At 37.2% G+C, this 15,493-nt stretch overlaps 1 protein-coding gene across 1 annotated transcript in view; it reads right to left on the reverse strand.

The window, feature by feature from the left end:
- The window catches only part of EndoA (SH3 domain containing GRB2 like, endophilin-A), a 416,265-nt gene that overhangs the window by 298,136 nt on the left and 102,636 nt on the right, over positions 1-15,493 (reverse strand). The window contains exon 4 of the mRNA XM_090389410.1: positions 13,644-13,712. Within this exon, the coding sequence (XP_090245536.1) occupies positions 13,644-13,712 (69 nt within the window). The remainder of the gene's footprint in view (positions 1-13,643; positions 13,713-15,493) is intronic.

Consider the following 15,493-nt stretch of genomic DNA (forward strand, 5'->3'; position numbering starts at 1 on the left):
AATGTAAGGTTATGCAGTTAGGCAAGCAAGCAAGACAAGCAAAAATCCTAGAGTCAAATATAAACTAAGGATGAGAAGTTAACTGATTATAAGGCAATGGTTAGCCTGCATATGGAGGATTGTATTCAGGTCTAGAGATTGCACCTATAAAATGATGCAGAGGTTTTTGTAGAGGCTTCAAAGAAAGGCAATTAAATTAGTGATGAGTGCAATTTGATGCAGAAATGAAGAATGACTTAGAAGGGGTGGACTGCAAGTTTTACAACTAGTCATCTAAGGGGAAGATCTAATTGAGGTGTATAAAGCACTGAAAGGGCTAAGTAAAATGAATAAGGAAGATCTGTCTTCTCTCAATGGCAAGGCAAGAAACAGGGGGTCAAATATAAAATCTCAGGAAATAACAGAAGATGATTTCATGTAGTCAATTATGGGCAGCAGATTGCCAAACAGCGGAATAAGCTGCTTTCCAAAATGGTGGAAGCATTGCATCTAGCTAAATTCAAAGCACAATTGTATAGTTACCTTAAGGAATAGCAATAGTAAGAATATTCTCTTTTTTTGTTTTATACACTGTCTAATGAAAACATTATGACTACCCTAGTTTTAACCACTGGCCTTTTCTCCTCAACTTATTATGGCATGATGAAACTGGTAAATCTGATACCGAAGGTTATTGGCATGTGGTTCACATGAAGAACTTGATCAATATAAGCAAGGGATGGTTGTTGGGTATCATTTGAAGGGTGGCCATATTACAAAAACTGTAAATCTCGTGCACTGCTCACAGAGGGCTGTAGTTTAGTGTTTTTTTTTTTTTTTGTGACAGTGTTTTTTGTCTGGCGGCACCGGGGGTCCCTTCAACTTCACAAGACTGTCGTTTAGGTGTTCCATGAGTGGATGGATAGTGAACAGAGTGAGTGAATGATTTCTGTTTTTCTGGAGCACAACTAAGGCCAAGATGCACCAAGTCTAATATTTAAATATATTAAAAACAGCAATAAACTAAAAATAGGTTACCATGGGCAAATGCAAAAAAGGTTATAAACAAATAAATAAAACAAAAGTATATATGATGAGAATTAAAAAGCACTTATAGATATGTATAGTAGTAGTAGTAGTGGCACATGATACAAGAAAGCAAGTGTAGGAGCTTATGCAGCATCAGCCAAAAAAAAAAAAAAAAAAACACACCATTCCCTCCAAATGCCTGTCCAGTTCCTCCTTAAATTTATTTAACCTATCAACCTCCACAACGACAGATGGAAGTTTGTTCCAGCAATTAAACACCCGCTGGCTAAAGGCAAATTTCCGCACATCTATTCTACATCTGTCCTTTCTTAATTTGAACTTATGTCCCCGTAGGTTGGTAATCTGAACAAGTGGAAGGATCCCATCAGAATTCAGCGTGCTCAACCCATTCAAGGCCTTATAGACCTCAATCAGATCACAGCGCAGGTGCCTAGTCTCCAGCCACTGCAATTTGCAGAACTTAAGCCTCTCTTGGTAACAGAATCCCTTCATTCCTCTCACCAATCGTGTTGCTCTTCTCTGTACACGCTCAAGCAAATCTACATCCTTCCTAAAATGAGGCCTCCAGACCTGTACGCAGTACTCAAGGCGTGGCCTGACCATTGCCTTATACAGAGGGACAATCACCTCCTTTTCCCTGCTAGCAAAATTCCTATATATCATTGACAAAACCCCATTACCCGCCGTAGCAGCCTGTCTGCACTGCTCAGAAAACTTCATATCTGACTGCACAATTACTCCCAGGTCTTTTTCATTTTCTACCACCTTAAGTGTAGTACCACACAGTTGGTACGTTTCTCTGGGGTTACTTCTACCCATATGCAGTACTTTGCATTTGTCAAGGTTGAACTTCAGTTGCCACTTCTTAGCCCATCTGCCCAAATTATCTAGATCCTGTTGCAGTAGCACACTGCCATTACTGTCATTAACAACCCTGCCAACCTTTGTGTCATCTGCAAACTTCGACATTAAGCCTGATATACCTTCATCAATATCATTGATAAATACACAAAACAACAGTGGACCCAACACCGAACCCTGTGATACTCCACTAATAACATTAGTCCACGAAGAGCAGCACCCATTGATTACCACCCTCTGTCTTCTCGCACTTAACATTCTTTTATCCATTGTAGCAACTTACCCTTAATACCATTCTGCTCCAATTTGTACAGTAGTCTTCCATGCGCAACAGTGTCAAAAGCTTTCCTGAAATCCAAGTATATGATATCAAAATTATTTTTTGCATCCAGTTCCTTTGTGACCACATCATAATAACCAATCAAATTTGTCAGACAAGACTTTCCCTTAACAAACCCATGCTGTGTTTGAATTATTGCTGCAGTCTTGTCTAGATGATCCTGCAATGCATCTTTAACCAGCGACTCCATTATTTTACCCGGAACAGAAGTTAAACTAACTGGTCTGTAATTACTCGTGTCACCCTTCGATCCACCTTTGTGAATTGGGGACACATTTTCACATCTCCAGTCCGTGGGAACCTCCCCTGAGTCCAAGGATGCTCTCATAATTATGGCTAAGGGTTTGCTTAGTTGCTTTGCCGCCTCCTTTAAAATAACTGGATAGATCCCATCCACCCCAGGTGCCTTTTTATGTTTAACTTCAACAATTTCTCCTCCACTTTGCTCTCAGTTATTACAAAATCATTAAGCACACTGCTACAATTTGATAACCTTCTTCCATTTTCAAATTGTAATAATTCCTCACGTGTGAATGTAGATGCAAAATACTCATTCAGTTTGTTTGCTATCTGAGCAGGATCATCAACAGTCGAACCATCGATGTCAAGTGGACCAATCATATTCATCCCCTTCCTTTTAGAGTTTATATAAGTAAAGAAATCCTTGCTGTTTTTCTTAGCATCTTTTGCCAAAGATTTCTCGTAATCCGCCTTCGCCTGCCGAACCTCCTTTGTGACCTGATTACAGACTAGCTTATATCTGCCACAGGCTTCTGCGTCACCTGATAATTTATATGCATCCCATGCATTTTTCTTCTCTGTCACGAGTCTCATTAGTTCATTTAATAACCATTTAGGCCTAAACCTTGAACGATATTTCTTAATCGGTATATAAAGTCTAGTAGCTTCCACGATTAATTCTTTGAATGCTTCCCACTTAGAATTTACTGTTTGTAATGTCGTCAGTTGATCCCACTGTACAGAATTTAAAAACTGTCTGAGACCACTGTACTCCCCTTTACGGAAGCAAAAACCCTTTCCTTTACCACTGACGGTAGTTACCTCTATGAATAAATCCCACTTCAGCACACTGTGATCACTGCCACCTAGTGGTTCCTTTATCTGCAAATTCTTAATACACGAATGAATACTGCTGACAACCAGATCAAGAGTGTTACTTTCTCTGGTTGCCTCTCGAACATGCTGCTGCAGAAAACAATCATCCAATAAATCCACAAAAGTCTGACTAGTGTGTGAGTGACCAACCAACAAGTTCCAGTCAATATCTGGGAAGTTAAAATCCCCCATTATAAGACATTCTGATTTACTGGCCCACTCTATTTCTCTGTACAATTGTTCATTGTACTCATTCAAGTCATTAGGCCTATAACACACTCCTATTCTTATTTTTCCTTTCGCAGTGCTTATCTCACACCAAACTGACTCAACAGAGCACTGTTCATCTATATTAACTGGGTGCACTTCCTTTGATTTTATGTTTTTCTTAATTAACAGCATAACACCCCCTCCCTTTCTGTCCTGTCTATCCTTTCTGTACACATTGTACTCCCCAAATTCCAGTTCTGCATTCCTTATATCTTTGTGACACCACGTCTCTGCTATCCCAACAATATCCGCCTTTGATGTCTTGACCAACACTTCAAATTCATCAAATTTATTTACTATACTTCTAGCATTGGTATACATGCAAGCATACATGCTCCTATGCCTATTCCTTGTTACCCTAACACATCCCATATACCCAACTATTCCATGATGACTGCCATCCGTCCCTGAAACCCCCAACACCCCTCGCTCCAGGTCGCTTCTTATTCTAATAGAAGTTGTGCAAGAATCACCTTCACCTCTGCCTGCGGTTACTGTTAAACTATTAGTCTTTGTATCCCCCCAAACTAGCAGTTTTCCGACCCACCTAACACTGCCTCGATAGCATCAGCAAATATTCTTGCACCCTTTCTATTTAAGTGTATCCCATCCCTGTAGAAGCAATCTCTCCTGTTAACGAGTACAGTCCAGGCTGAAAAAAATTCTACCCCTTGAGCCTTGCACAATCTTTCCAGGGCCGAATTGATCGACAAGGCTCTCATCATGTACTCCCTCCTATCGTGTCTGGGCAGAATTGCAGACACTTTCAAATTCAACCCTATTTCACGGCTTTTTTTCAACAGTGACCTGTACTTGTTGAGTAATTCTGCCGGTCTCCTACTCTTAATATCATTAGTGCCAACGTGTACAACTATATCACCTTTTGTGCCCTTGAAAGATGATATCCGCTCTACAACGTCATCAACCTTTGCCCCTGGCAGACATACCCTGGTCCTGTTCCACCTATCCTTTTTACAAAGGATGTTCCCCATTCCCCGTATACAAACTGATATCTTTTAGAAATTTAAAAATTTTGGACATGTCATCTTTGTCAGATAAAATCTGACTGAGTGTATAAGGCTCAGTCATATAATTAAGTCTTAAAACATAAATGGCATTCATTTATAAAATCCAGTCATTCAATCATACGTTTCACAGTGAAAATGGTGCACACACAAGGAAACAGTGTGTTAGATGACTGTGTCCGACGCAAAACTAAGCTAGAACAACTTTCTCTTTACAGTTCCTGCAGACAGAACTTCCAATGTTTTGATTACAGGCTTAATCTCGTATAACTTGTTTGCAGCCTGTCTATGCCATGAATGTTGCCACTGGGAAACCAGTTTCTTTTGTATTACTTACGTGTAGTCCGTATAAGGGCCTAACAGGCAAGAATTATAAAGTGTCACTGATTTGGCTGCAATGTTTGAAAAATCATTTCCCAAGATCTCAATGTGACTGGGGATCCAGCAGAAGAGAATATCAAATTCAGATTCAGAAAGGAAATATCACAGTGCCTGGTGTGACCAAGCAGAGATTAGTAACGATTATTTAAGGAAGAGAAAATATAAACTAGAAATAGAAAATATCTCTGCAATTGTAGTTGATCTGTAATAGTACCACAAATAAGTTTAGGTAGGCCAAGGCTGCGAACAATTAGTATTTAAGGAAGAGAAAATATAAACTAGAAATAGAAAATATAGAGAGCAACATTCAAGCCTACAACAAGTACAAGTTGATCTGTAATAGTACCACAAATAAGTTTAGGTAGGCCGAGGCTGCGTAGGAGAAAGCACTGGCTAAGAGAGTAAAGAATGGGGAAAAGGAATTTTTCATTTACGTAAAAACAACAAAAAGAAAGCAAATCAAATTGATCCTTATGCCTTGGATGTGGGAAAATCTTAGATAACCGAGTTTAATATACTCCCTGGTTGCCACCAGGGAGCGTATTAAACCACTAAGCTTAATTATGAGGGCATTTCTGGACTCGAGAAAGATTACTTTGGGTTTGAGAAGTGTCGACATCGGCAATGTAAAAAGGCAGTTCTAAGAGCAAAGTTGGTAACTAAAGACTGGTTAGTATGACTTCAAGTGGTAGGGGAAAATCTTAAAGGTAATGATTAAGAGTGCAATGAGATGCATTTTGACAGATACGGCATTCTGAATAACAGATAACTTGGTTTTGTTAAGGAAAAATCATGTTTAACTAACTTAGTAATTATTCTGACAGTTACTCATGAGCTGGTTGTAGGGAACAATTTCAACATAGTTTATTTAGATTTTAGCAAGGCATTTAACTCAGTCCTCATGAGAGGCTACTGTATATGCTGGAAAATGCTGAGATTACTGGAAAAATTCTAAGATGGATTGCTGGGTAGCTGCAGGGAAGAAGGCAAAGGGCTGTGATTAATGGATATTCTTCAGATTGGTGTAAAGTCAGGAGTTCTTGAATCAGTTCTTGGACCACTGATGTTTCTGATTTTCATAAATGACATTGATGATGAGATAGAAAGCTTGATGTCCAACTTCGCAGACAACATAAAGATTAGTAAAATAGACAATGATCAGTACAGAGCAGCGCTCCTTCGAGATGAAGGAGCGCTGCTTTGTACTCATCATTGTCTAATTATTTCAAGCCTTATCTCAATTATAATATAAAGTTTACGAAGCCTACATTTCTTATCACTATTAACAACACTTTTCTTTTTGAACGGGCTGCAAGAATGGTCAGAAAAGTGGCAGCTATGTTTTAATGCAGCAAAATGCAAGGTCTTACACTTGGGGAATAGCAAAGCCCAAAATAAATTATACACTTTGTGGGGTTGAATTAAAAACAATAGAGGAAGAAAGGGATCTGAGAGTTATAATATGGATAATTTTATGAAGTTTCTGAGAAGTTTAAACAAGCAACCAGGAAAGCCCATAGTGTTCTATCAATGATTTATCAAACATTATACTATAGAGACATGGAGGTCAATGACTGTAAAAGGAAATTGTAAGACCACATTTGGAATACTGTGTTCAAATATTTGCAATTAGGGACCATACATTCAAATTAGGGGAAGAGGTTTAGACTAGACTGTAGGAAATTTTCTTTTAGCCAACAAGTCGTCGACTGCTGCGATAAGTTTCCTTTGCAGGTAGTTGAGCCTAACTGTTTGAATAAATTCAAAGGTCAACTAGATAGTTACCTATGTGAAGAGGGATTCAAATAATTTGTATTTTCTATTCTACTTTTTGTTGTTGTTTTTTTTTTTTTTTTTTTTTTTTGTCAGCCAGTTCAGCAAAACTTCTTAGTAATTACTATTACTAATAATCCTGAAAAATTGTTTCTGTAACTGAGACATTTGAATTAGATTCTCAAATTCACAAATTTTGGTTTTCCTCTTCAAAGCTCTGGGATTTTTTAGAATGGTAGCCAGAGTCGCTTTGAGTTTAATTCAGATGCTGCATTCCCACCAACAGCATCTGTCTTTAGCTACCTTTAGCTAGAGACAACATTCTCCTTCTTTGCCAAATAGGTTCATGCAGGCAGCTTTTTTCCAAAATAACACAGTCTCATCAACATTAAAATCTTGACAAACAGAAAAATCCAATCTTCAAAAATTTTGGCAAACTTCTTCACAAATCTAATGCAATCTGTTTAATCAGCAGTAGATCATTCTCCAGTAGACATAATATTGCACAACTCAGCCCTATTCATGAAACTCTTAAACCTGCCATTGCATACATGAAATTCTGGAGCATTAGCAGTACTTTTTCCCAAACAGGTCTTCCAATCATCGTATCAACTCGCTGTCTTACCTTGACTAAAAGACTCACTGGAATTTTTTTTTATGCAGGTCTTCAATCCATAAACAACTTTATGTTACCCTTAACGTAAGATACCTCTACAACAAACTGCTCAATAACAAGTTTCCAGCAGCCTACCTCCACTTTCATTTCAATAAAGCTCTCTACATTTTATTTTACAAAAAATTAATCCTATGAATATAAAATCTATAATATAAAGTAGTCATCCTTACCTATCAGGCTGTGTAAATATGTACAGCATATACTCCTTAGCCTCTTTGGTGTCTCACAGTTTGATAAACTTGTGCCCACCGATTGGCTAATTAACTGGGGGTATCCTTATCTTAAATTTTATATATTTTCTTAATTTTAATTCATTTTAACTCTTTACACATTAAAGGTTTTAACCCTAAATGGTATAAATGGTTTTTCTACCATTTTTAACACAACTGACTTAAACACTTGTAACTTGCTCCCAGAACTTCATTCAGGGTCCTACTAGAGGAACTGGAATCACAACCCCGAACTGCCCAAGCACCACCTTTGTCACTCTTCCTCATATTAATATTTACTATCCTTAACCCTATTTACTTTTCTTCTTGAGCACAATTAGGTTTTCGAAAGCAATCAAGATGCTATTTTCTACTACATTTGCTGTTTTTGCCTTACAATAAGTTCAGCGTCTAAATCACACTACTTTACAGTCAATTCTCTATGCTTCCTGGGATGCATACTACATGCGTTTAATCCATTCTCACCCAATCATAATTCTACGGTCTATTACTTCCACTTTCCAATACGAGGTCACTTCACCTCTACATATACATGCCAACTTATAGTGGGAATCAATCTCTCTCTCTCTCTCTCGGAATCACCACGGCCCACACTCCAGTATCAGCATGGTACGTTAGCAAGCACCACTTAAATCCACTAATTTCTTTTAATTCCATCTCATTCTTTCTTCTCATTTCTTTTCTTTCTATTTTCGAATATTATTTGCTTAGATTTTTCACTTTTATGCTAGTTATTATTATTATTATTATTTCTTCCGCCTCTGTAGGGTCAGCCACGAGATATACGTCAGCTATCATACTCTTTTCCCACTTTTATTCACTTCTTTATCTCAGTAATTTACAGTGCACAGTATATCTCGTGTTCGAAACAGAGGCCTTTGCTTAACTGTTGCATTTCCCTTGGTTTTGATAGCTGACTCCTGAAGAAAATGCCAAAATCATCGTAATTGCAACAATAAGTAATTTCACATTGCTAATTTCATATTTTCCTTACAGGTACTTTCTTGCAATTTTACTATGGATTTAACAGATAGTTATTTAGATTATACTTTACCCCATACCAATAGGCTCTATATACAGGGTTGTTAAAATTAAAGTATCCCTATTTAGAGGGCTATGCAGCGAGTTCTAAGGCTTGTACTGAAGAGAAATTTGGACAACAAGTACAATAAAGAATGCGCTCGCCATTTGTTGGGAAAAAAAATTAGTTACAAAATTTGTCACAGTATGGCACATAACTATCTTAGTTACGATTATGCAAATAACTTACATTATTTGCATAATCATACATCATTGCCACGGTGCCACCACTCAGCTCTACTGTACTGTATAAAAGCAAAGCAGTCTCTTCAAAATCATAAGATGTTTGCCTGCACTACAGCAGAAATGCCAACGTTACAGGAAAAGATGCTATTAGCGAAGCTGTACTATCAGAACAGCAACAATGCAGCTGCGGCTATCGGAGAATTCGGGCATCAGAAGCACATAAGGCATGGACCTATGACTGTTTGTGCTGTCTGCAAAATGATTGCGAAATTTAAAGCGTCGGGACATCTTGATGTTCAACCAAGTAGAGGTCGAAAATGAGTGGACTCCTCTCGTGTTGAAGATGTGGCTATGGCTGTCATGGATTTATCAAGTCAATCTCCATGTGGTAGCGCAAGTGCGCCAGCTGTTTCTTGTGAAATGGACATGCCGTATTCCACTGTAATGCGTCAGGTGTTGTGGTACTATCCTTACAAGATGCACAGGCTACAGCAGCTAAAGCATGGCAGATATTCGTTTCACATACACACTTCAGTTTCTGGCACAAATGACAGTGGATATTACTTGGCCATGGAACATCCTTTGGAGTGATGAAGCCCACTTCTGCTTCAATGGACAAGTGAATACACACAACTGTCACATTTGGGCAACAGAAAACCCTCAAGTTACATTTGGGCAACAGAAAACCCATTGCATTCTCCAAAGTGACTAAGTGTGGTGTGGATTTACGGCCACATTCATGATTGGGCCATATTTTTTTGAACAGGTAACACCGACTGGGCCCTGCACCTGTTCCGTCACTGGACAGCAATATTATGAAAATTTAGCATACCAGATTTAGCATACCAGAGCTGCAACAACGTGGGTCCCTTAAGGATATCATATTCATGCAAGATGGTGCACCACCCCACATCCACTGTTGTGTCCAAAGATTGTAAGGCAACACTTTACAGACAAATGGGTCATCAGCCATTGTTTCCAGACATCTTGGCCACCCCGATCACCGGACCTCACCTCATGCAACTTCTGGTTGTGGGGTTTTTTGAAGAACCAGGTGTATCGGGAAGGATGTCAAACTCTGGCAGATCTGAAGGACAGCATTAGACGTCACGTGCTGGCTATTCCAGTTTACATGTTACATTCTGCTGTAGAAAATGCTGTTCTTCAAATGGAAACTGTTATTGACCAAAATGGAGGACACACTGAACAATTGTAGCGCTGTTAAAATGATTTGTATTGCCACAGCACCATATAGTGACAAATTTTGCAACTAATTTTTTCTTTCTCCAATAAATGGCGAGCACATTCTTTATTGTACCTGTTGTCCAAATTTCTCTTCAGTACGAGCCTTAGAACTCGCTCCGGAGCTCTCTACATAGAGATACTTTAATTTTAACAACCTTGTATTTTTATCTACATTCCTTATAGTTGCTAGATTCTTCTACTATTAATGTGGTAATCTAGAACTATAATCCTTTATACATTTCAAGCCCTCTATTTCCTCTCTTATAAACATAATACAGTGGATTCCGGTTAGTTGGGCCACTGGTTAATTGCGGTAGCCATTTATTTGGGGGCAAATCTTAAAAAACAGAAACCAATCACGAAAATAGCCAGGATTTACTTCGCTTAATTGGGACAGCATGCCGTTTAATCGGGGCAGGAGACCGCAGCACTGGAGATTACCTTATGATTGTCTATGACAGTACCATGTGGTTCGGTCGAAATTCTGGAGGTCACAACCATAAAACAAAAACAATTAACAGTCACCTGTTTATTGGGCTTTTCTGTTAGTGAAATCTATCATAAACAGAGAGTAAACTCAATCTTACTGAATTTGCGATTATACCGACAGCTGGAATTCTGTGGTTATTATGGTGAAATATGTTTACACTTCCATGAAATCTTCAATCATATAAAAAAATTAATTTTCAGATCTTCTCTTCATTCCTATTTTTAAAGCTTTGTAACTCGTTACTCCATTCTCACTTATGCGCATTGTGTTACTTGCAATTTGTGTGTGCCATGTTCTTTGTTATTGATTGCTTATCTTTTTACTGTTTTAAATTTTAACCCCCTCCCACAAATGTCAGTGAACGGAAATGTCAACTAGTTAGTATGTACATATTACAGTACGTATTAATTATTCCAATTATCAGGTATATTCTTCCGATTTTCACGAATCATTTAATTTTTAATTGGTAAGGTAATAAAGGGTAAATTTCTGTTTAATATATCTTTACTTTTATAGTCTGTGGATAATATTCCTCCTATTTTCGCTAATTAGAATCACTGTTTAATAGAATTGAATTGACTGGCGATTACTGCACATCGTATAGTGAACGGTACTTTACTATGTTGAGTTCGTCGTAACGTGATTTGATTGTACAGTGAACCAACTGTAAAGGGGGGGGGGGAGGAGTTACATTGTATTTTTAACTATTTACGTGAAACTTCGGATAATTGGGGCAGCCGCTTAATCGGGCCAAAATGCACTAGTCCTGATGTGTCCCAAATAACCGGAATGGACTGTATTATATATATATTTTTTTTTTTTTTAGAATAATTTCAACAGGAAGAGCAGCATGGGCCTTACAACGAAGTAGGGGATTTAAATTGTAAAGTGGCATGCAAAATATGAAAATGTTTCAGACGTTGCACACCACAAAAATCTTGTAGACCTTGTATTTCAAAGACATGTGACAATTTGGAAATTGTAAGAGAGGATATCAAAAAAAAGTCTGACAAAATCTGAAATAAAGTGAAGTTTGAAACTCTGAATACCTAAAACAACCTTAAATGAAATCATAAAGGAACTTAAACACAGGGTTTATCATTCCACATTGCTGAAATGTTTGAATGAGCACAACTCAAACAGAAGACTGGAATTTGCCAAATGGTTCTGGACAGGTGTTACAAACCCAGACATCATTGATCATATCTTGTGGACTGATAAAACCATATTTAAACTAACTGAAACCACATTTATTCTTTCATGTGGATTTAAATGCTCCTGGCTTGACAGTCTGGGTTGGTAACTGGCCAGGAGATATTCTTGGAATTTTTTTTTCTTTGAGGGAAACATGAGGAGAAAGATACCTAAGACTTCTAAAAGATAAAATCATTCCAATAATGCAATTCAAAAATCAATTTTCAGCACTGTTTTTTTATGCAGGACAGAGCACCAGCTCACTAGGCAAAAACTGTTCACAAATCCTTAGACGAAAATTTCCCCTATGATTACTTTCTGTAGGGATTCTTAAAGGAATAGTCTTTAGTAACAAGCGCAGGTCTCTGTTGGAGCTTCAGTAGTCAACAGTTAAAAAATTTGAGAACATTTCTGAGCGTGTGTTGCACTGTACCCAAAGGATGATTTTGCAATGACAAAAATAGTAGCCATATCGAACAGATGTAAAAAATTTTAGTTTTTTTATGTATTGTGTTAACATTATTTAAAATAATATATATTTAAAATAGTGTTGTTATTTATCAAACATATTTCCTTACTTATTGGAGCACCCTGTATAATGTCCCAAAGACTGCCTGTACAGTAATATGCATTAAATAATAAAAATACATTAATAAAAACCTTGACAGGTTATTTCAACCATTAATATCAGCAACGAAAAAACATACATTCAATCTAAGTTATGTCTCTCACTTCAAATCAGTTTAGTTTGCGATTTCTGTTTTGTTTTGGATCAAATGCTGATGCAAGGCAGGAAGCATCAGTGCATTGTGTTTGTAAAGTGCAGTGTTCTAGTGTTAGTTTGCCTGTACTGTAGGATCAAGGACCTGAGTTTGAAAGGGGAGGGAAAAAATGCACATTCTATTCTGAGACCAACTAACTCAGCTACAGTAAAAGTCACTCTGAAAGTCACGAGGGTATTTCAAACCAGTAATGTTCAATTTCGCTTTCAATGATATTGCTTTGAATTGTTTGTAAGAGATTAAAATAAAAATTGCATTTTTCCTTGCTAGCTTTTGACAGGATTTTTATGAAATGTAGAAAATCACTACTGCAACAATCAAAATTCAGCCTAGATTTATGCCGATGTACAAGGACAACCTGAACTGAATTTACAAAATATTTATGCATTCAAATTTATTTTTCATTTGATATTTAAGTATATTTTTAAAATAAAAAGTATGCTTCTATAAAAATTTTTCATTTTTTAAATTACCACACTACTGAAATAATTTTTAAAAAGGTGCAAAATATGAAGGCAATAAAATAACATTTTTATATCATTTTAAAAATATAAACAGCATAATAGGAGAAATATTGTTATAAGAATTAGTGTAATAAAGAGAATGGTGATAACATGAAGAGCATAGCAGCAGAACCAGTGTTATGTGAAATAACAATCTGGAGACTGCATATATATTCAATTAATAAATTCGGTGATTTATGTCATACGTAAAAATCTAATGATGTGATTTTATTAACCTTATGATTTTAATGAAAACCAAATGTATATTTAATATGTCAATATAATCAAAAAGTATGGTACAAACCGTAAAAAGGGTAAGAATTGCTCTTCTGCATTAATGCAGTACAGCAGCAGTCAACAAAAGTTAAAAAAATTACAGCAATTAGTTATATAAAGTGATATATAATATATATATATTGCGCGTGTGTGTGTGTGTGTTTCTATAAAGTACAAATAACTTACCCTTTCCATTTCTGTAAAGTCATCAGTAAATTTTGTACCTTCTGCACCACCAATTTTCTCACTCATATACTGTGGGGGAAAAAAATATATATTATTTTTAAAGGAAAAAAGCCCAATGAATCATAAAATACAAAATACTTATCTCTTCAGAGTCTATACATAACATTTGAAGCCTCCTGATATCATTTTTGTATTACTCTCATGTTCTATAATAGTTATTCTGAAGTAGCAATAGAAACATCTGGTTCTATTGCTTCAGCCAAAGATAAAGCTGATCTGCTAGCATCCTACTTTTCTTTTAGCTTGTGTATCAATGACCTTGGTAAAGCACCTCCTACCATTCCCAGTACATTCCATTCAATGCCTTCCATGGTCTTCATCAAAAGGATGTCAGAAGGATTTTGAACAATCTTGATGCCAAGAAAGCACCAGGTCCTGATGGTATTTCTCCACTTGTTCTCAAAACCTGTACTACTGTACTACCTCCTGTTCTGTGTTGCCTTTTTTCACTTTCTTATTTCGAAGGTGTTTTCCCTTCTTTGCTCATATCCAGCCAGCCAGTTCCTAAAAAGGGTTACAAATCCCTCCCATCCAATTATCATCCCATCACTTACTTCTACGCTTTCTAAAGTAATGGAGAAATTAATTAACTGCCAACTATTAAACTATATAGAAACCTTCCATCTGATCAACGATCGCTAGTATGAATTCCATCGGTGTCACTCCACTGGTGATATACTGGCTTATGTTACCCATCTATAGAAAAAAATTCAATGGAAACGTTTGGTGAAACCTCAAGCAGTTGCTCTTGACATTTCAAAGAATTTTATCATGTTTGACATAAACAGTGGTCTGCTGGAGCTGGCTTACACAAGCCAATTGTTAAATTTTCAAGAATTTTGCGAACCAGTTGTTAACCGACAATGGCTAACAAGATGGTGACAGGGAAAATTCAGCCATGGTGCATTTATTTCGGCACTTTTTCTGCTTCCTTTCCCCCACCCCCTTCCTTATGCAGCAGCCCGTGCAGGGATCATCTCCACTAGAAATTTTACAGGAATATTATTTCCAACAAACATCCACTTAATTTTGCCTAGGCTGCTCTTCTTAAGATAATGACATTTCCATGCTCAACATCTGTCAAAGATTTTGCATTTCTAGAATTGTCGTGAACCTGATAAGGTCATTAGCCTAAGAAGAAGCAGCCCACTCAAAATTAAGTGGATGTTTGCTGATAATGGAATTCATTTATACTTTGGGGGGGGTGTAATTCTCACAAAGGGAGAAACCTTCACATAGTTTCCAAAGAGGACAGGGATTGTTAAAAAAAAGGGTGAACTGGTTGTTAAAAATTTATCAGCACACCACTGGACATAAAGGTCTTCTAAATAGGTTTCCGTCTTATGGTTTGCCAACTGTTTTTGGGTATCCAGTTTTTTCTCTGACCGCTCACTGTGGGTGATCTGTCTTCTAACTTCTCCACTAATGCTGGTGTTTCCCAAGACCTTCTTCCATTGACCAGAAATTCTATCCATATATTTGCTGATGGCAGCACATTACATTCCAACCTTCCAGTTTGAGAAACCACAAGGTTTCTCAAACTGCACAAACAGTTTCAACTTCTTGAATATCCACTACCAATTCCTTAAATATTGATCTCCAGGTAATTCTTCAGTGGGGCAAAGATAACATGCTTTTAAAAAGTTGAGGAAGGATGGTTGTAGGATAGATGTGTGGAAGTTTGCCTTCAGCCAGTGGGTGGTTGATTGTTGGAACAGGCTTCCACCTGTTGTTGTGGAAGTGGATGAGTTGAATAAATTCAAAAATTCAAGGGAGAACTAGACAAATTC

The sequence above is a fragment of the Mastigoproctus giganteus genome, chromosome 2 (assembly GCF_048544385.1).
Source record: "Mastigoproctus giganteus isolate SK-2022 chromosome 2, ASM4854438v1, whole genome shotgun sequence".
Taxonomy (NCBI): Eukaryota; Metazoa; Arthropoda; class Arachnida; order Uropygi; family Thelyphonidae; genus Mastigoproctus; species Mastigoproctus giganteus.